The 23,857-nt window shown below is 40.2% G+C and overlaps 1 protein-coding gene across 8 annotated transcripts in view; it reads right to left on the reverse strand.

Annotated features, from left to right (window-relative positions):
• Nucleotides 1-23,857, reverse strand: part of LOC128887216 (RING finger protein nhl-1) — an 87,671-nt gene that overhangs the window by 15,924 nt on the left and 47,890 nt on the right. For 5 of the 8 annotated variants that reach the window (XM_054142868.1, XM_054142869.1, XM_054142872.1 and 2 more), the window contains 8 exons: nt 21,748-22,097; nt 18,253-18,528; nt 12,532-12,868; nt 9,313-9,533; nt 7,033-7,304; nt 5,934-6,243; nt 3,623-3,742; nt 2,161-3,538 (listed from right to left, as the gene is read on the reverse strand). In XM_054142868.1, coding sequence (XP_053998843.1) covers nt 2,161-3,538; nt 3,623-3,742; nt 5,934-6,243; nt 7,033-7,304; nt 9,313-9,533; nt 12,532-12,868; nt 18,253-18,528; nt 21,748-22,097 — 3,264 coding nt within the window. The remainder of the gene's footprint in view (nt 1-2,160; nt 3,539-3,622; nt 3,743-5,933; nt 6,244-7,032; nt 7,305-9,312; nt 9,534-12,531; nt 12,869-18,252; nt 18,529-21,747; nt 22,098-23,857) is intronic. The other 3 variants (XM_054142875.1, XM_054142874.1, XM_054142873.1) reach the window with 2 other exon arrangements.

Genomic DNA, 23,857 nt, shown 5'->3' on the forward strand with positions numbered 1-23,857 from the left:
TCGAGCATTTATTATATTGGTAATTTTTGATATATTTTATGCCCACTTTCTATTAGAGTTTTCTATGCAGTTTTCTTCACGTTGTTTGAATAATACAGCCCTATTCGTTATAGATATTCATGTGAATAGTTTATGTGTTCTAATTCATAATATTGTTTCTCCGAACAGTCGAGTCTTTAAACCTATTTCCCCCAGAAACAGTAAAAATGGATGTTCAATATGTTCTACACCGGTAAAAAATATCCACTATTGTACAATTACCAAAAAAGAGATCAAGTAATGCAAACAAAGTAGGAGCAAAACGAGAGAAAACATTTTCAAAAAATGTCGAGTATGTTGTACTTACGAACAGTAGGTATGGAAACTTTCGTCAGCGATTAGAATTAAAACGTATTAGGTATGTAGTTAAAAACTATGTTAAAACTCAAAAGTATACAAACTATTTACAATATATACAAAAGAGCAGTGATCACATGGAACTAAATTTGAATGGATGCCCCTACCTATAATTTGAATGATGTAAAATACAATTCATGAAAATATAGATGAAATAAAGATAAAATTCAAAAATAGTGACATAGGTAAAAGTAGAAATTATTTTGGAATGAAATGCATATTCTTCCACGTATTACAAATCTCAATGACCTATGATTAGTAAATACTATACGGATAATGGTATGCAAAAAACAAAAGAGGAGAACGAGATGTTTAATTGTTAAATGAATTTTCTTCCAAACTCTCCGTAAAAACTCACACGATTCTTTCGAAACCTATTCCTCTCTGTCAATTTTTATTTATACCCCGTTCGCTAAATTCCTGCGCGCGCCGCAACCAATACTAACCACCGAACACGTTTTGTACTTTAGACGTACTTCGATTACAAAATGCTTCGATTGTGCCCATTCCTGCCAAGGACCGGGAAATTCGATAAATTCCGGTTCGCTCACGGACCGCCGATCGACTCCTCGAATTCACGCGCTGTTTTTCCGTCGCTTTAAAACAAACGTTTCGCGATCCAGCATTCTTTCCCGGGTCCCGATAAACTCGAACGAAAACACGTCGAAGAAACGAGCGATGGGGGGCGGCGGGGGAGGGACAGGAGTAGAAGGTTAGAGATAAAAATAACGAACTCTGGTAAAAAGGAAACTGCTGCGTCGGATCTCGGCATCGAAAGCCAGTCTCGTCTGTTTCCGTGATAGTCTGCAGTCATTCGCGACCCAACACGAACAAAAAACAACGAGGAACGATTAAAAAAAGAAATGCACTATCGGCCGTTAATTTCAATACCGCATCGGACCTGCAATTTTTCTGAAGAAAGACGTACTATTGCAAGGGTGTGTCTGCGCTCGTTCGTATCGAATCAGCTTGTAGTTGTAAGTACTCGATATTCACAACTTGGGAGATAACGAGGTATACAACAGAACAAGATGTGATCCCTACAGAATCCCTTGTGAGATTACATCGTGGGGTGCAGTGGAGAGGAATGAGACACGAATAAAAATCATCTGTGTGATGTACTGCGAGAGATGTTGGTGGTTTGGTAGCAAAATTGGTAACTTGAAGGGGTACTTTAACACTAGGTTCATTCCTTGTCAGATTTCTATTACTGTAAAATGCTTTAATAAGTGAAATCGTTTAACTAATATGAATTAGGAGGCTCAGACAAAGATAGATTATGATATACACTTGTCTTCTTATATGAGTATTTTATATGAGCCTTTAATATGAGATCACTTTTATAAAAGTCATCATGGTTGGGAAAAATATAAACGGTTTCTATAAACCTTGTAAAATTCGGGACGGATCGAAATGACCGTGTTGATAGAACCAGACGTAACCGAATCGTCACTCGGATAGTTTGAAAATCCTGTCAAGGATTTCAAATATAATTACTTATCCTCGATGTACGTATAAATTTATCATAAAATAGCTTCTCGCTTACGTCTCTCCTCGAAAAAGTCACAAATACGACGTTGTATGGAAATGTATGGCGAACGGTGTATATAAAAAGAAAAAGAAGTAGACGAACGAACCGCGAACGTTGAACGTAAATACGGCGAGAACAGGGGCACGGGATTGTTGCACGTGTATACGGGGTTACAGGAACAGATTGATTAGAACGCTGTAACACAGTACGGACACACAGAAAACGGTGGTTACCATTTGCATCGGTATAGTGATATTGACACCAGGCGTGTCCTCGTGCTCGTTGGAACTGTCGGTCTCTTTGGATTGGGTAGCGTTCGCGACTAGTGCACCGTTCTCAATGTTAGCTCTCGCTACGAGGTCGGTCGTTTGGGAACGAATCGTGCTCGTCTCGTTCGTGGTTTGGCCCCCGATGTCTTTGCCGATGGCGGGGTCGTCGACCTTGTTCAGTATCACCCACCCGTTATCGTCGATGCTCCACGCGTTATCTGGGATCGTCGAACCTTTTCCGCTCGGATCGTCTCCGTTCGCTGTCCGATCGTCGTTGGTTCTCTCGTCCTTCTTGGGCGCGTCCGGACCCTCTGACTTGTCGCTGTCGGACTCATCGGAGACCAGCCAGCCGTTTTTACCGATACTGCTCTGCCTGTACACTCTGTTCCTAGGTAAACTCTCGGTGGATCCCGAAAGGCTCTTCCTCTCTTCATCGTTCATCTTATCCTCCTGTTCCGTTCCACGAGAGTTCTCTTTGTCCTGCTGTTTATGCTCGGAGCCATCTCGATCGTTAGGCTCGAGGTCCTTGGAGTTCCTGTCCAACGTCTCCGTCTGTAGATCCTGGTCGGTGATCACCCATCCGTTGTCGTCAAACAGCTCCTCGATGCTCTTCTCGCCGATTATCGAGGAACTTCTACGTTTCGCTGCGTCGTCGTATCGTTGCGAATTAAGGTAATCCTCCGACTTTGGGTTGGATCGAACGGTCAGAACGGTGGTTTCATCAGTCTCCGAATCGGTGGAACCAGAGTCGGTCTCCGGGTCGGTGGATCCGTCCTCGCTGGGAGACGTACGACCGTTCTCTGGATTCTCAGTCTTTTTGTTTCTCAGGTTACTGTTCTCGTCCCTGGACCCTTCCTCTTCGTCGTCGGTCTCGGAGTCGGTCTCGGATTCGGTCTCCGAATCAGATTCAGTGCCGGTTGATCCGTCCCGAGATTTCTTTCCCTCGTCCATCGTGGGCGTCTTTAAAGTATTCTCTCGCGATTTTACTATGTTCGCGACGGCCACGGTTACCCGTGGTTCGTTTGTTGCGGACAACGAAGAGCTCGCGTCGTTCCCCGAACGACCGTCCACTAACGCGTCCTCGTGGAGCTGGCTGCGGTCCTCTAGTCGACTATCGTAACCGCTACCTTCGAGACACACGGATCTAGTCGCGTGGGAGGAGGAGGATGAGGTGATCGTTTCGTCGGTGTCCGTACTATCGTCCGTGTGGGTCCGTTTGTTCGACTGCGGTTTAACCATCGATCCGTCCGCACCGTCAATATCGTTATCCGCGTTCTTAGCCGCGATATCGTTATCCCCGCGACGACCGGTTGACGGTTGATCGTGTTCGTCACTAAACGTCCTAAAACGATTACGGTCGTGGGGGTTACTGGAATTAGAACTGGCCCGATGATGAGTCTGGCCGTGTGCTACGTGTGCTACGAACCTGCTGGTGTAGCCTGACGGCGTCGTCGACGTCCCGGTGCCGGCGGTTGTGGTCGTCGTCGGTGACGTGGTCGTCGGGCTCGATACCGTTAGCGCGGGACTCCCCCTCGGCGACGAATACCTAAGGCACGAGTGATATCGCTCGATATTCCAGTTCGATCTTTCCGTAACCGGCGAACGGGTAATCATGCTCGGCTAGGACTCGTTCGTTGCACGGCGAGAATGATTTGACTGACTTGGGGCAGAAACGCACGTGGGAGATTCATTGATGGACGAATGGTTCCTTTGGTGTTTGAGTTTCGGGGTATTTCTTAAAGAAAACGTGATGAAGAAGGAAATGGAATGAGAAGAGTAGACGCGGAGAAATCGTAAACATAGATTTTGAGGGTGAATAGATGGAGGAGTTCGTAATGGGAATTGTTATAAATAATATTTATAGTAAGTATCATTGAAACTGAAATTGTCTTTCCTTTCCCTTGGAATATAGAGAGCAATGCTGAAGAAATTTAATCTGAATTAAATAGAAATAAGGGAAGTTATAGAAATACGTCGAATAGATTGATTATTACTTTCCAGGAATGTTATTAGATCCAACAAATGGTTCTGAAGTATCTGAGTCTAAAAATGCTAACTTTCTTAGTTTCTATTTTGATCTACATTATGAATATCATGAAATTTAATACAGTGACAGTGAGTACGGTGAGTATACATGAGGGGCACTGATGGAAAAAAAAAAGAAATTGACTTAAACTTTGCCAGTCTTAATACTTTTCATTATAATTTTGGTACTATTAAAGTCGAGAAAATTGAATATTCCCGAGTAAAAGACGACGTTTATATTTAGAAAAACAAACAATAACCATGACTGAGATGTTTATATTGGTTAATTTATCACCGTGACATATTAAGCAAAAGAAAAAGAAATATACCTCCAGACTCTACTATACGGAAATATTTATTATTAGACTATGGAAATTTATGCATTTATAGCAATTGGAAATATTAACAGTAAACTATATGTTGCCCTATTTGAAAGATAAGGGATAATTTTAATTTTAAAATTCATCTCATCACCTAGATCTATAGAAATATGGATTTGCATAAACATCCGCATTTGTTATTGTTCTCCTACGTATAATTCTCGCTGGAAGCAGTCAATCATTCCTGTCGCGCTACGAATTAATCCTGGCTCGCTATATGGCGATGGTTCTCTGTATAGTCGAAACACAATTTCCAGCTTATGGTTGAAAATTGTTGGCAATTCGCCTAGTTCGTTTGATGGAACGTGGTTCTCCCCGTTCGTCGGCTGCATCGATACTCGTTTTCTCCGAGTTGTTGCTACGCGATTGTTATGTAGTAAGAGAGAGAGAAAAATAGAATAGGAGAGTCTTCTCGGGATGTACGCAAGGACGTCATCGGCCATGTGAAATTCCCAAAGATCCCCCAGGGAATTCTCATCTCGTGTACGAAGAAAAGAAACGCGCCAGGGCTGCCTTGATATATTTTATCGTGACGACGTTGCTCGTTCATTCAAACCCTTCAAGGCAGACTTCTCCTCTAGATTTTTCAAGAATTCCATTTTTTCGCTCTGCATTTTGTTAAACCTGACTTTTTGATCATTTATACTGTAATTTTATTTCGCAACGCCGACAACCTCTATAAAGGATGCTTTTTCGTAATAGTTGCTATGTTTGAATAAAGGACATTACTGGCAACTTATCATTTCGTCAAAGTTGTTAATTCAACATACTTTTTCCATGCGATAAGATTTCTACATTTTTATACATAAATATATTATATTGGTATCCCCGAGGTGTATGATAACAGAAAAGATATCTATTTAAGAAGTATTTCTTCCGAATGGAATAACATATTTTCATACATTTTTCTAATTGAAATAATATTCGTATAATTTAAAATTAAATTGATTTACAATTCCTGGACACTCCTTATAAACAGCATACAGTTCACATGTATTTTAAATGAACTAAAAAAATACTTGTATGGGTCTGGTACAATGTAAATAAGTATCTTTTGGCGTTCCTTACGTTTCTAAATGTATCGTACACATAATATCGTACCAAAATATGTACAAAGAAAAATGCAAATTCTCCAAAAGCTATTTTCAAGAGCGCCTCGGTAAAAATTCCCTTACGAAACGTCTTTCTTTGCAGTTCCAGAGTAGAAGCCTCCCCCAACCTTCCCAACCTATTGACTGCCAGCTCTGTAGGGAGACAACGCTGAAAATGCTCTCGCGTGCGAATCGTTGGCAGTCAACAGGTTGATCGTTAGACCGGAAAAAGCATACTTGCCTGGTCGAGGGTGAGTCCTCCTTGCTGCCGCGTCTGGCCTCGGCGCTTCGAGCGAGCAGAGGACCGATGTCAGTCCTCGCCATCGCGGACTCGCTCCTCTTTACTGTTGCAGGTGTCGTCGCGGATGTTTTGCTCGGAGGGTGTGTGTCGGTCTCCGACTCTTCCTCGGTCTCGGACTCCGTCTCGGAGGAGGAGCTGCTGGTTTCCTCGTCCTCGTCGTCCTCGTGCTCCTCTTCCTCCTTCTTTTTCACGGTGGGCTCCTCTCGCGCCGGCGGAGCTTGCGTGGGCGGCGGCGGAGCTGCACGGTTACCTAAAGAAATAAGAAGGAACTCGGTACACGGCTAAATAACGTATCTGTTGGTCCTCCGGGTTTCTTTCCCATCTGACTGGATTTGTGTTCATGGGAAATACTGATGGAAGGGTCTGACGGTATTTTGATACTCGAAGCAGGTACTTTGCCACGAATTCTTTAAGTATTAATGATATCTAATTGGGAAGAAAAATCTTGTTTGAGGAGAGTTCCAGCGAGGGCACTAATTATAGGATCTACGATATCTCGCTTATCGTTGCTTTGGGCGTAAAATGTGTGTTATATTTGATTTGGAAGCTTCCTTTTCTTTATGAATTTCAATTGAGTCGATGTTAATCGAGGTATCGAGTCAGCTCGAAAAAGAAGTCCTCGACGAATAAAAATCCCCGAAAGTGGGTACGAATCTAATTATTAAAATTATTAAAAAAAGAGGGAGATACCGGACGATTCTGGTTATCTTGTGAGCTAGGATTGAAAAAGAAGTAATCCAGATTTATATTTATTTTAACCTTGAGTTATACACATACTAAACACAAGAGTTTAGAACTCCTTTGTCTCTTTTAAAAATTATAGATGACACCGAGATAGTATACCTTCGACAGCATGCTTGCTCGGATAATTAATATTTCTTTAGATCAAAGTACATTTTCTTGAAAAATGTATGAGTAAGCCTGCAAAGTTTGACAAAGTTATCAATAGGATCTAAATACGAAATTTCAGAATAGAGTAGATGTCTCTTAAGGAGGGCTTGCAGAGAGAAAGAGCAGAAACGTGTTCAAGAAGCGTCACCTGTGCCTAAAAAACGGCTCTGAAAGGAGCGCGTCGCAGGCGTGGCGTTGGCGGAGTCCTTGGCAGGCGTCGTCGCGTTGGCGGGCGTCGTCGAAACCGTGGACGAAGAGTTCGACGCCGGCGCCCTCGACAAGTATTTCTGCTTCATTTCTTCGGCGGTGAATGGCGCACCTGTGCTACGGATACCTGATCCTCCTGAGCTCTCAGAGCCGGTGCTCGAGTCTGATGAAGCACTTCTCGTCGCGGGGGCGTGGGTGTCCGTCGAGGTTCTCCTGTGAGCAACGACATTTCAATTAACTACCCTGAAATTGATGAAACTTCGGGTATATCAACAAAATAGGCTGACTTAAAATCTCTGTTATGTGACGTCACAGGAATTTCATTAAAAAAGAAGTTTCCTGGGGTTTTATATAATTTACAATATCTTGTTCATGGTTGCTTTGATATAAAAAATATGTGGTATAAAAGTTATTGGAAATTAAATTTAGAGACTTTTCTTTCTTTAAAGAATTTTTGACAGAGTCGATGGTAAACGAGATACCGGAACAATTCGAGAACGAAGTTGCGGGACGCGTTAAGTATTCATCTGTCTGTCTAAGTTATTTCGCTCATCGCTGCTTATTGGTGTAAATCTAATTTATAAAACAATTTTGTTCTACACAAAATTTCGATAAAACCAACCATGATAAACACAGGTGTCTGCTACTGTAAATAATCCCATTACATAGAAACAATTTTAATTCATGCTTATTAAATTCATATTTTCGTAATTCAGTATTATTACAATAACTTCTGTTGGTCACAAATTTTCAATTTCCCAGACACAATAGCGCGAACGAACTGAAATTCTTGAATTGAAAGATATTAAAACGGCTCCAATCTTTCCCCCTCTCCCTCGTTTCGTGCATTAGAATTCTTATAACCTATAAAAATTCCCCGTGCGAAAAAATGTGTCGCTATTCGGAGAAGAATCGCCGACTGCAAGCGGTACGGAAAAAATGTGCACGAACGGAAAACCGCAAGCTCTGAGCGCTCCTCGTTGCCAGCAACAAGAATACAAGCGTTTCGTTGTGTGCCTTTGGAATTTAACAAAAAAAGAACCACGCTCAAATATTTCAAAGAGGTATAACGCCACGAGGTATTTCTCGTGTGGTCGTTTCACATAAAAGCCAGAAAGAGGAACATTTTATCGTTTTCCATGTAGCTATTTGGTTGATGCATGCGCCCGTGCCGTTTCTATTTCGAATAGTATTTCGTCCTGAATGGAATAATTTCTTAGCCTTGCATTCGCATCGTTAAAGATTTTTCCCAAAATTTCTTAGCCATGCATTCGTATCGTTAAAGATTTTCTTCAAAATTGTCTTCGATGTAAAACTAAATGAATTCACGCGTCGATCTAACGCGTCGGCGGTTTTTTTGGACGGCAGGTATCGATTAGACAATAAAAATGTAACGCCGCATCACGAGGTCGAACCAAGCGAGCCTTTAGAACTTGCACGGTTCAATCGAAACGATCCGTTTCTGGCGACCGAGCATAAATCAGGCTGTCTGACTAGGTACGCTCTACCACTACTGGGAGTGCATAGAGAACGAGGCCACGTGACTCGATGTTAACGGCGCTACAGCTGAATGTGATCAGACTGTACATTCCGTTACCAGGTTAACGAAGCTCTAATTTATCGCGGCATGCCTGTTAAATTAATTCCATGACGTACGATTCCAATGACTTTGATTAACGTAACTTACTACTGAATATATGCAACTCGATGTATTATAAATCAAATACCGTTATTATATCTTGCTTATCGCTGCCTCTAGTGCACAATCATGTGAAACGAAAGTTATCGCAAATTAAATTTAGATGATTTTTTATTCTATACAAATTTTCTATAGATCCCATATTAATCGAGATACGGACCCATTACTTCCTGTCATAACTATTCTACGAAAGTAAGTGGCAATAAGTTTTCATAGCAGACAAAACAACAAATAATATTATAAATAATTTAATGCTAAGGTAGCTTTACCGTTGGATATTGTTTATTTACTAAATTTATCGAGGTTTTTATGATTTATAAATAGTATTTCAACAATAATCATTCATTAAATGAATTCATTAAGCTTTTTAACAAAATATATTTGTTTGTCGATCTATTATGTATGTAATTCAGCTAGCATGGAATAATATCGAAGGAAGATAATAGAAATCGGATTTATGACGAGCCACGGTTCGTCCGGAGAATATTTTATGGTGAATGAAATAAAATTCAAGTAACGTACCTCGTGGGCATCGGTCTTCGCGCGGGTTCCTCGGGCTCCCTTTCCGGGGGTGTTTCCCTAGGGGGTGGATGCGCAGGTGTAGGCGTTGGCGCGGTTTGTCGTTCTTCCACCGTTTCGGTCGCAGGTGCGGCCGTGGTTTTGTTCTGCTTTTTGATCCTGGAAATTTCGTCATCGTCGCTGGTCTGCCTCGCCATCGCTGTCGGTACCTTCCTGACCTGTACCTACGCGATAAATACAGAAACGTTTAACACGGCCAATGGAAACGATTCGATAAAAAATTCTGCGACTGGTACTGTCGTTCTAAGTCTAGAAGGAGTATCTCGTTTCTTCGCAAATTGCGTCCCAGGACACCTAGCATTATCATTTATAGGAAAATTAAAATTGTGAAATATATAAACTATTATCGAGGCTAGGTGTTTATTTAAAATTGGAGGACAATTTTGTATACAAGTTAAATTTGCACAGCTAATTTAAAGCAGCTTATTTCCAAAGAGAAATCGCTCCCTCTCAGAAGTGCTGCGTGACTGGTTAACTTCATCGTTAATAATATTTCCAGTATGATGCAACCGTTAACCTGTACTCCAGTTCAACTACAGAGTGAAAGATTGAAGTGGTCTCCATTTATTTTTACACAAGCGAGCCTACCTCGTTGAATTTCTTATATAAATAAATCCTCGGTCAACTGAACGTATCTCGTTGCCAATAAAACAAACAAGATTTAATAAGTTCGCAAACAGTAATAATTCTAAAATCCTATATCGACGTTCGGGAAATGTTTAATATTTAAGAGCATCCAACGTCCTGACATACGCCTCTCTTGTTTAGGACGACAGAATATTTTTCTTCACCTTATGAGCGATACGCGTGCACGGTAAATTACTCGCGCTCGGGTTACGTGCTCGCAAATATGTTAGGAGAGGGTTTTTCTTCGTTTTCTATGCTCGTGCCAAGCGTGTACTTCGGTATTTATGCGGTAACACGCGCGCGGTGAATTAATACGCCACTCGTGATTCCACGGTTCGCGTTAAAACGCGATTATGAATGAATAGGCGCTCGTTCGTGGGACGATGAGGGTCTGTCGCGAATGGACTCGTGAAGGAAAAACGAACACTCCTTGAGGCAAAAGAACTTGTATTCGTGTATTCATATCTTCCATTTTGTATTATAATAGGATATCATTTTTTTTTTGTACAAAATATACAGCGTCTTGCTACACACTAGATTTCATCGTTCGCTTGTGTCATCGATTATTTACATGCTTGAGCCAGTGTTGGGCAGTGATCGTTTACTTTCATAGTAATCACTCGCAATTCTCAAGTTTATCAGTAATTATACGCCGCGGTTTTCCAATTACCAATCTCATATTGAAAACGTGGAATCTTTTTAGATATTTTTTGGTGCGAAGAATAATCACGATTTACTTTTCATTTGTCATTGATAATATTAAAGGCAATAAGAGTATTATTGATAATAATACATCTATATTGGACCGAAATTGTATATTATCACATAAATTCGTGCCGCGAGTTGTATTTATATTGAATGATAAGCTGTAGAAATTTTATAGCAATCGCATAATTACTTTGCTAGACAGGTTAGGGAAAAATCGTATAAAGAGAAGGTGAATACATTTTTTTCATTCATTGTAGAATAATGAATAGCACGACATTAAGTGGCATAAATTTATGGGATGATTTCATACTTTAAGAAAGTCACTATCGACGAAAGAAAAAGAAAATTGACTATATGTACGATGTAAAAACAATATATGCTCCAGTTACCTTAACCTTACGTTATAATTTATAATTACTGATTATTTGTCTATTGTTAACGTCGATCTCCGATCGATTAGACTTCGCCCAACACCGTCGCGAGCACAGATCGTGTGCGCGTTACACATTGCGCGCACGCGTCTGGTGCACGAAATTATTTTTAATGCTCGTTGAGAGTTGTCCCCGTAACGTGTCCCTGGAGCGTGCACAAGTTCACTGACAGAAAATTAAGTTTCACGTTGAATTGCGTTCCAAGCGATACAACGCGAGATATCGAAGCTACACATTCGCCCTGTGCGCTCCCCGTCAAACTGCCGCTCACGATCCATCCCCGTATTTCGCCTGCCATAATAAGGGAATCCGTGGGAAAATTCTGTGGTGGAATCACTGTCAAAAATAAATACGACCGTGTGAAATTGACGAACAATCCAATTCGACATAATTCACTGATTACATTTCTAATGAACGCGACGATCTACAGACTCCCAACGAGCCCGAATCGAAGGGTGAGATTTATGTATGGTATTGCCACTAGAATTCCGCGGACAAAATGATTCATAATCTCCTTCGATTCGGTGAACAGAACAAACGATGGAACAAGACGGAAGAAATGCCCACGAATCGCCGCGATGCGTCGTATTGTTTGATTTCGATCGTTTCCGTTTTGTAAATAACTGCAATTTCGCGGAATTTTGTTGAACCGCGTGACCTATGGAGGCGGAGAGAGTGTTTTTTTGGATGTGGGAGCCGTTCGGGAAATCGATAGCCACCGTTATAACCGAACAAACGGTTTCAACTAATCGAAAACGCGTTCCTTTCGTATTAAATTCCGCGATTGATGTATCGCAGAGAGGAGGAAAGATCAGTTCTTGAGTATAGAGGTGGGTTTTTTGACTATACCTTGTTCTTCACCCTGTATATCGCTTCCTGGAGGGTCTAAGGGTGTTTACCCGCGAGTGGCAATTTCAAGATAATTCTATAGGTAAAATCAGCTCGGTTTGAATCTGAGTAATTGCTGAAAATGTCAAGATACTCAAATATTCGTGTGCTCGTATCGGTCTTCTGAAATAATCATAAAGATGTCACACACTAATGTACGACGTATTAATTCTCCAGATTATTTAAATAGCACTTTATACATTATTTTTCCTCCCATCTCCTTTTGATGTCCTCTACCTTCACTTCCTCGTTTCATAATACAATTTCTTTCGTTTGTAATTATTTTACAAACTGAAATTGTCCACACTTTTTAAAAACTGATCGTCCTCTCTCTCTACAATACAATCTACGCGTTAATCCAACAAAACTTATTGCTTTCCAGTCTATCCGGAAAACTGGTGTCTCGTAAGATGGAAAACGGGGCGTCTTAGCGAAGCAAAAAAAAAAAAATAAAAAAATAAAATAAAAAAGAGTATCCGAAATGTAAAATACGAGGAATATAGCTAACCTGAGGCTTAGGTGGTTGAGGTTGTTGAACAGGATGCGGAGCTGGCTCCTCCTTCTTCCTCTTCCCAGCCCTCTCGTACTCCTGGAGCTTCTTCATGACGCGTGGCGAGTCGGTGAGGCGAAAAATCCCCGAAAGGGGTCCACGTGCCGCGTCCTCCGTGTCCAGGACCCGTTCGCGTAGCCCCGAAGAATCCTGAGGCGTCGACGTGAATCGGACGGTCGACCTAGTGTCGCCGTCGGAGTCGTCGCCGTCCCGATGCCGCATGAATCGACTTCTGTACCTCGATTTGTTCCTGGATACTTCGTACTCCGGCGCTTCGTACCTGTTAGAGTGATAACTTCACTTCAGCTTAGTTTTCTCCGAATTGCCAGTATCAAATCCGCTAATGACCTACGGGTGGAAGACACTGGAGGAGTCGCGTTGTGCAATTTAATACCGACAGGTATTCAACTATTTTATTATATATTCCTTGTAAGAAAGCATTCATGATTGCCGAGTATTTTAAAAATTAATATTACTCTAATCATTCACTGAAAATTCTTTATTGGTTTCTCTGAATCCTTCCTGAATTAAAAGAATTAGTTTAATAGTCGGCATATAAAACAAACTTTAATAGTTGTTACTTGAGGAAAGCTTTACGAAAGCGGACAGCATCGAACGTTTGACGAAACAAACTTTTTAATTCTGTAAATAGAAATTTAACTGCCAATGGCAGTGACAGAATTCACAGCATCAGCATGATAGAATAAAAGTAGTGGATGGCGGAAAGAAACAATTTGATGAGGCAGATTCGATTGAATTCGTCAACCAGCATCCGTTATCGATAAAGCGTCACCGATAGGGTATTCATAGATCAGATTTGATTAAGTTAAAGTCTGTGTCGGTGACACCTTGCGACGGCGAAATCTTAGACAACTGCAATGTAATCCCTGACAGGGGAAGAAGATGGAGTCCCTCTAACACAATTTTTCGCTGTCACTAACAATGCTCCCGAAGCGTCCACTCGAGTCGAACCGAGGTAACATGACTATAAAGCGAGTCACTCGGTTATGCGATGCCATCGCTTGTCCCGGTAATCTCGAGTGACGCGTATCATGCTACCTTCCACGCGTAACGAGTTTCGACTTCGCAATTACATATTCTATCAGTTTCGCCTGCATTAACGTCGAAACTATCGGTGAACAAAAATGAAATCGTGGAACGCTATCGATTGAAGATTATTTACCATTTCTTTTTTTAATTTGTTGGTAGTTAAAGATACAATAACAGAGCAGTTGAAAGTGAAGGGTTTACTAGAAGGGACTTTGGGATGTTTTAATAACAAAATGTCTCTGATGGATATTTGTGGTTAAATAATTCATTAAATTTGTTTCGATGGTTGCTCGGTGGGAACTTATTCAAAGACGATGCTTTGTCATTTAATTTACTCGTGAATGAAATACTTTGGGAGCTACTTTTCAATTTATTTATTGAATTTTAACGTAGGAGCAGTTAATTTAATGTTTCTCGTTTTTTAGTATAATGGAATATAGAGAAGATTTGAACTACAGTTACTCGGGAATAAACTCTCCTTCCTTTTCTAGGCAATTCGAGAACCTCGCAGTTTTCATTCCCCTCGCTTGTCGAAGTGGAACTCGTTTTGTCGAAACATTTAATGAAACCTGCCTGAGAAAGACACCGCCGACAATCAATAAAGGAATTTTCAATTATCGTCACTCTGTTATCGAACCTAACGTCGTTTCACGGTTTACAAGTGTCGTTCTTAAATTCGAATCTAAAGTTCTGATCCATCCGTCCTCATATCCACATGTTCTTCAGCATGCTAAATTCTTTTCTCGAAATTTTCCATTTTTAACCGACTTTGAAAAGAAGGTTACTCAATTCGACATGTATATTTATTTATTTTTGTACGTACACGCTCTTTTAAAAAGGGAATCCAGTGTAACAGCTTTAAACGTAGGTGACTTTCATGAATTTTATTTTGGAAGACTATTAATAATTCCCAAATAATCTATCTTGGAATATGAAGAGGCATCCATGAAATAGAGAGAACAAATTTTTTTTGCCATTCTCTGTATCACGTATTGAGTATAGATAATCATGCCAAACAATTTTGGATTATTCGTGCCTAGTACAGCACCTGTTATTAATATTTAATCGAAGACTGAATGTTACTATAATGCTGCTATGCTACTATATGTATTCTAAATATCCAATTAATTCGGAAACGTGCATATTTAATGGATTTTAAAGTTTCAGATTATTATACCAATGGTTTTCGAGAAAGTAATATTTCCGAACATGAAAAGTTGAGAAAGAGTAATCGTGAGATATTTTTCTATAGTTTAATATCTATCGATCGGACCGACTAAATATTAATTTCTGACAATAGTTAAATTAATTATTAACAATATTATTATTATGAAATAAAATTGACACGAATTCAGTATAAATCGTTGTCCGTTGTTAGGGTTCATTTCACAATTATTATTGTAAATTATTATTCGTCATTTGACTAAGAAGCGGTGAACAATCTGAAATTAAAGTTTACATTATCAAATTCGTTTCGTTCAAAATTAATGGTTATAGTAAATCAAGTACTGCTTGAGCGGCTAAAAGATTTTCATATCGAGCCAATTTTCTCCTCTTTTATAAGAATTATTCCAAACTTTCCCTACTATTCTTCCTTAACCACAAGTGCACCAAAGTGACGTAAAATACATCCAGCTCGGCGCAGGGCGCCCAGCCACTCGCCTAAGGTCTTTTCTCTCCGCATAAATACTTCCTCGCAACAAACCTTGCAGGATTAGTTAGCCCGACACGAAGGCACCTGTCACAAAACAAGTTTTAACAGCTCCGCACGAATCGTACCTTTCCTTGGATGGTTTGGCGTGCGGCGCAGTTTCGTGTGCGCGATTATCAGCGATTATCGGGCAGAAAATTGCGGAATCAGCGGTACTAGGGGGCAGAGGTGGCCCTGTCACGCGACAAATAGTATTGCGGTTCGATCCTGCGGCATCGAGGACACGCGTAACCAGACCGCAGTTTGTGCTCAGTAGCGTTAATTAAGATTTATTACGCGACGCATTATATCAAAAGCATTTCATTTACATTTTGACGAGGTGGCTTAATGAAACTGTAGGTTGGCCGGCGTATATACGCGAAACGGTCGGTAATTAAGCGCCCGACCACGCCTATTTCGGCCTCGAGGAAGTTGCACGGCGGCCCACGCCGCGGAAAAAGATTCGGCCAGACGAGACTCGTCGTGTATTTATAACGTTTGCTAGAATAGATATGTAGGACATCCTGAAAAATGTATGCCCTCAACGGACGCTGTTTGGCCATGGTCCAAAGTAATCCGCGTCCACGGTCAAACAAGTTTTTACCGGTCAGCCAGACGAGACGAATTTCGTTTTCCCAACTGAAGACGTTTTCGCGATACGTCGCGAGAACCCTAACACTGCTGAGTGCCGGCACTACGCGGCAGGAGTTAGACTTTTCGTTTGTAGGGTGCCAAACTTTTTCTGCGCGGTGTTATACGCCTCTATATCCGAGGGATTAACGTTTCGCTTGTTCGAAGTCAGTATCGTTGAAATTTCAAGCTAGCTGGGTAATGTGACCCATGTAAGCTTCTTCTTAAAAGCACCCGATTATTAACACATTCGCGACCATTGACGTGAATTCACGCCACTTGAAATTCTATTCCTTGATGTTTGAAAATACATTTTGTAATTTTTATCTTCGCCCAAACGATACAAATTTGCGATGTCCAACTTCAGAATTTTATTATTTTCGTCACATCTCGGTATTGTTATAGAAACGTAAAATATCCGCCGGTGCGTTAAGAATGATTTTATCACAATTTTTAGGGACATCCGCTGTAAAAGAGAAGTGATTTTATTCATGAATTATTTTGCTCCCCCTTCTTTTAAATAGAGAGATATATTTATTTGTTCGTTGACCTCGGTAGCGTTAAAGTAATTAGTAGAGAATACGATACTTCATCGAAAATTAATGCAACTTATTGAAACTTTTTAAATAAAAATTCTATCCATTCACTGCTTTAATTACTCTACATAGAACTCCAATACCTCTGGGTAGTACTAATAAATTACTAAATATGATTCTTAAGTTTCCTTCAGAAAAATTAAACTAATGAATTAAATTAATAAGTTAAACTAATAAATTAAAAATGCAATTCTTCATCGAAGATTAGCGTAGGTCCTGGGTAGGATTAGCACGTTGCATCGATGGATTAACGATACCGAAGACCATCTGAAGCACCTACTACAAAGTATAGACGACTGCAGCAATATAATACTGTTATTCTGTCGTTGATAAGCCCTGCTAGGTACCATAGAGAGAAAGAGATCAGTTCTAGGAGAAATTGAGAGTCGTATTCGGTTGGACAGTTTGGCCAGTCTTCGTAAGGACTACAGTGTCCTACTCGACACTGTCCACAATCTACTTATCGGGTGGTACGACAGTCCCCTTAATCCGAAACTGATCCTTGTTTCTCCTTGGGATAGATACCAGTGTCCTGCAGGAATCTTCGACAATATTGAATCTCTTGGGCAAATTTTCAAGAAGCGAATATCCAGAGAAGATTTCATAGATCGGAAGTGATACATTTATACTCAGAATTGGACATTGAAGTCATGTGACGTTCCATTTAAAGAACGCAGTTGTTAGATTTAAGACGAATTTCTCCGTCGTCTAATTACTTATAGCTCCTTGCATTAGGCATACCAAGCATAAAGGGTTTTCCAAGAGGAGCTTCAGGATTTTGGTTGTTAATAAAACACGAGTGGTATGAAATGTATCCGATTGTTTTATTCCGAATGAGAGTACACATGATTACAATTGAACATGAAATATGATGTCTTATTAATGAACATAATTTCAAAGCCACTTTTGGAAAACCCTTTATTTACCTTTTATCATCCAACATTTACACAAATCTGTCTTACAGGCGACGCTGTCGATTGGGCAAACAGTTTAACGAGAAGATCCTTCAAGAAACAGTCTCGAGCTTGTATACTGCCAAAGATATAAACTACCATGATCGATGATCGAATTTCTCTTCGTCCCTATGCTACTCTATGGAATGTAATTTATGAAACAGATAGTGCCACAGTTGGCCTTTTAGGAAGGAACAAACGCGATAAACGAAGAACTTCGTCAGGAAAAAATGTTTATCCTGTGTACATCGCTTCAGGAATACACAATATGGATAAGCTACGATAAATGTACAATTACGATAAAACGAGATAAAGTTTCTAGGCCCAGATAAAGTAAAATGAAGAGAAGATAAATAATAGAAGAATAGTATACTACGAGGAAGAAATTCGAGATAAGAAAGAGCATAGAAAAATGAAGGATAAATGTTAAAAGAACGAACCATGCTTACATTTACAGAGAAGACGGATTAGAAGATGCATCTTCCTGTATATCGTTAATTCCTCCTACAAAGTTTTGATCGGTAACGAAGTAACTTTCCCAGATAAATTCTGATCCAGAGAAACACTGAACGTAAACGTGCCTAAAATCTTTCCAGCTGGCCGGCGTAGCTTCCGTTTTTCAGAAGCAGCGCACCGTTCTGTAAAGAAGCCGAAGATGCAACGCGGTAGGTTCCCAAGCCACGGGGCCAACGAGTCGTGGAAATTGCGGCGAGGAAAGCAGGAGGAAAGATAAACAAAAGCGAGCAAAAGAGATAATTACTCGTATTCGGGCAGGTATCGATTTCTCGCGAGCCGTTCCTCCTCTTGCTGTCTGTACTGCGAAGCCAGACGATGGTCGCTTTTGCTTCTCATGAGGCCTGGCGATCCTCCGGGTGGCGCTAGGCTGCTCGAGCTACCCAGCAATCCTCCGCTTCCGGTCTCCGGCTTAATATTCAGCTCGCCGTAACCCGCTACGTGAAGGACCAGCTGGTTCGGATCGTGGGCCATCACGAATCGCACACGCCGACTGTAATCCCCAGCTTCGTACTCGAAGTTCCTGCAAAACGATCCAAAATTAATGATTCGATTTCGTCCCCATTAGGAAATTAGAATTGTTGGTCGATGACGCAAATCATTCGCTCGGAATCAATATTCGTGGTGTCGCTTACAAAAATATTTTTCTGTCTTTTTGTTTCTTTTTTTTTTTTTTTAGATAAATCTTTCGAATTTTATCTATTCTTTTAGATTTGTTTGGTTGTTCCATATGAAGAGTCTCAAGCTGCACGTTGAGAAATTAATGAAAATATCGACTTCCCTTGGATGGTAGAGGGAGTCCAATCATTTAGAGCGAGACAAATTTTTTGGAAGTAATTGAAGTCAGATGTAAATTAAAATTATAGTATTAGAATTATTTAAAATTGGAAGGTAGTAGTTTTCGCTCCAGACTGAGCCACTTTAAATTGAATGCGAATTATATGTATACCTATATACATACTTCTAGGAAAGATCTGCAATAAAATCCTTCCAAAGGACATTTCGCAATTTATTATACAATACATTATATTCAACGACGAAACTTGATACTCCAAACTGAGCTTCCTTATCTTTTATTTAGATAATAATTCTGCCCGCCGAAGCCCTCGGAGAATCGAAAGGCGGTTCTCAATTTCGCGAAAAGTCACGATCAGTGGAGGATTTACGACGTCGCGCGGCCGCCCTTCGCGACTCTCCATCAATTCGTAACGATCTGTAAAATTGCCAGTTTAAAAATGGAAACGACAAGTTGTAGCGTCCGAGGAACTCGCGAACTTGGATGAAAAATGATTACGACGATAAGCAATTATTTTCTTTGGGGCAGTAGGGTCTTTTAAGACGCCCGCGGAACTTCTGCTATTATCTCTTGGGCAATATTCGAGCTTCTTTTCCCGATTGTGTCTATTCAGAAAATAATAAATACTCTTCTTACAGCTCGAAAGAAGCGACCAGCTGATGCTAAAGTTCGCCCACGTATGCAGAGCGGGGAGCAGAATGAATTGGATGGTAAATGGAGAAAAATTAAACGATGAAAGAAGAGATAGAAGCTGGCGTGCAGGAGTGATTTATCGCTCGTTGTCCGAATTATGATTTGTGTCCTGCGTAACGGGGGTGCCTTTATTTTCCAGGAATTTATGGGAAGTCGAGTGTCTACTGTGAAATGCTGATTGCCTCGTGCATGCTTTGATTTGAAAAATATAAATCTAATAGTGATATAAAAGGTGTAATTTAAATATAAATTTACATAAAATATAATACATTTATTTTAGGATACTTGTTAGTCCTACCAGGCAAATAACAAATATTTTCAATTATTGACACGTTTAATGGCTTCGTGGACTTTTGATAAATTACGCAAACGAATATAAGAAAAATTAGGTATTGCAAATCACATCCATGGGTCTAATTTTTCTTTTTTCTCTTTTATATTAAGTTACAATTTGCCGACGACGATAGAAAGCAAGATAAAGAATAACGTCGGCGTGAAATATTTGAAAATGTTCGTAGAGCTCTGTTTTTCTTTTGGAATAAAATTTTACTTCCATAGCTCGTCGAGCTCGAAAGTGTCCCAAACTTCAAGGGTCGTGGGATTTCGCGTCGTTCGTTCAAATGTTAAACGAAAGAAAAATTTAATGACGCGTGCTATCTTCACCGAGCTCCAATATGAGGCCGCGATTCATGTCGGCATTGAACTTGACGCTCGATAAAGCAAGAAAAGCGAAATACGCGTCTAGGAAATTGCCTTTCCACGGATAAAGCTCGCCGTATTTCGTATTCAAGGCGGATCGTTATTCCCCGCAGAGTCTGCAACGATTTTTCGAGAGATCGGGATTTCCTCGAGATTTTAGAGCCGTTCAGGATCGAGGAGAGAAAACGAAGTCTGAAAGCTTTCCTTTTAATTTTCTCTGATTCGCCCGATTAAAGTCTCGAAATTACTTTTCAGGGCGGCTCTCGTTACGATTCGACGCGACGTCGCCTCGACTGCACGGTTCGTAAGAAAAATTTGAAATTTCCATTCGCATTAAATCCCGCTCGAGTCGCGTTAAGCGGAATATCCTTAGACGAAGCGCGTGGGTAGCGAGGGAGTATCGTTCTTTTAAGTCGATAAATTTTAATCTCAATCTCCGTAAAACGGACCGCTGGTCCCGTAAGAGTACTTTGCGAACGTTTGGAAAGATAACAGGTATCGCGAAGAAATTTGTTTCCATGCTGGAGCCATAACGGCTTCTTACTGAAGGGCGGCATTAGAAAATAAAGGATTATGTTCTTCGGCTCGGAGGATTATATTCATCCCCCCGTAATCGTAATCCCGACAGGAACATATTTCTTTATTTATTTTAAAGGAGGGTCCTTCGTGCACGGTACTTTTTAAACTTTTTTCAACCGCGACACTTTCCGATAATGCGAAATTGTTATCCATTCACTTGTATGGAGCTTACAGAGTTTAGAGATAGAAGATAGTAGATAGAAGACCAAAATATTTGCTTCTTTTACTATAGTCCATGATACTTAAATTTGTTGTAAACTGAGACTTTACGAAACATAAGATATGATATTGTATTATATCGAATATGATTTCAAAAAAGAGCTAACATCCTAGCCATTATAAAGTTAGATATTTAGAACAAACAAAAATTCTTTTAACCTATTCACTGCCAACTACGAGATGCCTCCGTAGTTCTAATTGATTTGCAATTATTCAAGGGATAAGTTTATAGCCGCTTCAGTCACGAATTATTGCAAAAGAAGATCGTAAATTTTATTTTTAAAACAGCAAATTTAATCTTTTTATTATCAAAATGGTAACTAGATCACACATCTGTATTAAATCTTGGCGCCCAAGGCAATACGCTTTGAATTTGCCTGGCAGTGAATGGAATAATACTTATACATTGTACATGACAGAGATTTCTAGGACTACTGTATTCAAATTCGTACTTTATCGAATATATCTTTATAAACTACCTATCATTCTGGTCATTATGAAGTTAAAAACATTGGCTATCCTCTATCATACGATCCAAAAAAAAAAAAAAAAATTCTTTACAAATTTGTTTCTTCTACCACATTTTATAATATTCATATTTTTACTATAACGGAGCTTGAGAAGACTATCTTAATTTTGAATGTACATACTTTTAAAAGGAAGCCAACGTTCGAATGGCCTCGGTGTCGGGAAAGTTTGAGAAACGCTGTGATACGAACACGCGTGGAAAAAGCTGATGGATTATAGGCGACAAACCTGATGAATTCCACGGTGCGCAGGAAGAGCTCCTTTGTGTCGAGGAGCTCCGAATCGTCCCACGGCACGTTCTCATTGATGTGAGCCTCCGCCAAATCGCAGTTGCTCTGGATATTCGCGATTTCCAATTCGAGATTCTCTTTGAGCTGAATCAGACCCCTGAGCTCGGTGCTCAGGTATCGATCGACCTCGTTACGCAGATGTTCCGTACGGTCTTTCAAAGCCTTGCTCAGCCTCCGATAAATTTCGTCCACCTCTTCCGCGACCGAGGCGCAGTTTGTTTGCAGACCTAGGGTGTTTTTCTCCACCAGAGCCAGCGCGTCCTGCAACCTGTGCAACCCTCTGCGAATCTGAAAAGAGGATTATGATCGGATCGATGAGAATCCCCCGTAAAAATTTGTATAATTTATTTCTCGGCTTAATCGAATCTCGGGCTGTTTTTTACTTTCCACACCGGGGGAATATCGTGGTTTATCGAGGGTTCGCGAAAAATTTGTCTAAGGAAAATGTGTATTTTGAAGGCACTGATTATGACCCAACTATTTAAATAGTTATGTATATATTTATTTTTAGACTTAATCATATAGTTAGACTGTTCAAATATTAATTTTTATACGTAATAGTTGGCTAAAATTTTTGTTTATTTTTTGTATAATAGACAGAGGTATCCCGATCACGAGAACTTTTCTTTCTCGTTCATTCTAGAATCGAGAGATTTCGGTTTCCGGTTTGTTTAAAAATGGAATTCGCATCGTTAAAGGGAAGAGTTTGTTTTGCGTGCAGTAGGGGGGCGAACAAATATACCGGCAGTTATTTTGGGATTGCACGTACACAGACGCGTAGTAATACCGCGATTATGTTGACCCCAATTTATAGTATTCATCCGGCATGAATCGTGTCGTTCGATTCGCGGGATTGGTCGACTGCTTCCATCGCTGGAAATCCCAGCTTTCGTCAATTGTACCATATTATCTCGTTCAAACTCTGGGGAATTAGGATTATAACTCTACTTTAAACAAATTCAATTTTCTACTTCTACGATCTACGTTAATAACCCATTCGAGTAACCGATGGAACTGATTCGAAAAGAATAATATTGGCGGCGCTTTAAACTGAAAAATCAGTTTCGCGCTTGTTTGTCACACCGTCATCGTGGTTGACTTAACCTACAACTTTAAACCTCAAATATGTAGCCACGCTTGTAAATTTTTCACCGTAAATCCCCGAGAACCGTTCAGATCCCTGATTAGTATTCCCTCAAATATTGATCAACACGTTGCACGACTCTCGAACCGTTTAAGTTAAAAATGAAGTGAGGAATCCTTTGAGTCGTTCGTCGTATCGTTTCCTCGTGGATACCGAATGACAGCGTTGGTCTCTGTTGCAGGAGTTTTCCGGTGAAATTCGTGGACGGCTTCCTGAAGTTGCATAATCAGTACCGAGCCAATCACACGTCCCCTCCAGTCGCGATCGTCGAAGAGGTACGCGTTTAATGATTAACATTTTCGAGTTATTTGTTTATTCTGCAGAATTTTATGAAATATTGCAGTATTAATAGCAGTGGTGTATTAATAACGTTTATTACTAAATTCAATCAAAAGGGACGTACTATTTCCCCGTGTTAAATTATTCAGCTCGATGAGCTGGCAGCAGGACTTCGTCGATGGGTTCTCTAATATTTAAATGAGCTTGAGCACAGTAGTACAGTTTGAAATGTTGTAACCAGTAATATGTAGCTTTGAGTGATTGTAGTTAATAACGTATCAGATATTTAGGATTAAATTTCCAAGTATTTATATGCTGTAATATAAGAACTGTCTGCAACAGTGACAGTGTGTTTTAGTTGATAGATCAGGGTTATTTAAATGTTGTAACTATAGTTGAAATTTAAAAAAATTCTTGTATATTTATTGCCCCTGAAACTATGTACTTTTGGAGGAAACATTGGTTTCCTTTTATGAGTAGATAATACAAAACACTCTTTAGATAAAAGATGGTTTGTTGATACTGTAGAACACTCTGTTGATAAATAATTACCAACAGAGCGCACTACACTATCGACAGCACACTCTACCTAGCCAAACCAGTTAATTTTCCTTATTTGAGATGA

Source organism: Hylaeus anthracinus, unplaced genomic scaffold (assembly GCF_026225885.1).
Source record: "Hylaeus anthracinus isolate JK02 unplaced genomic scaffold, UHH_iyHylAnth1.0_haploid 11985, whole genome shotgun sequence".
Taxonomy (NCBI): Eukaryota; Metazoa; Arthropoda; class Insecta; order Hymenoptera; family Colletidae; genus Hylaeus; species Hylaeus anthracinus.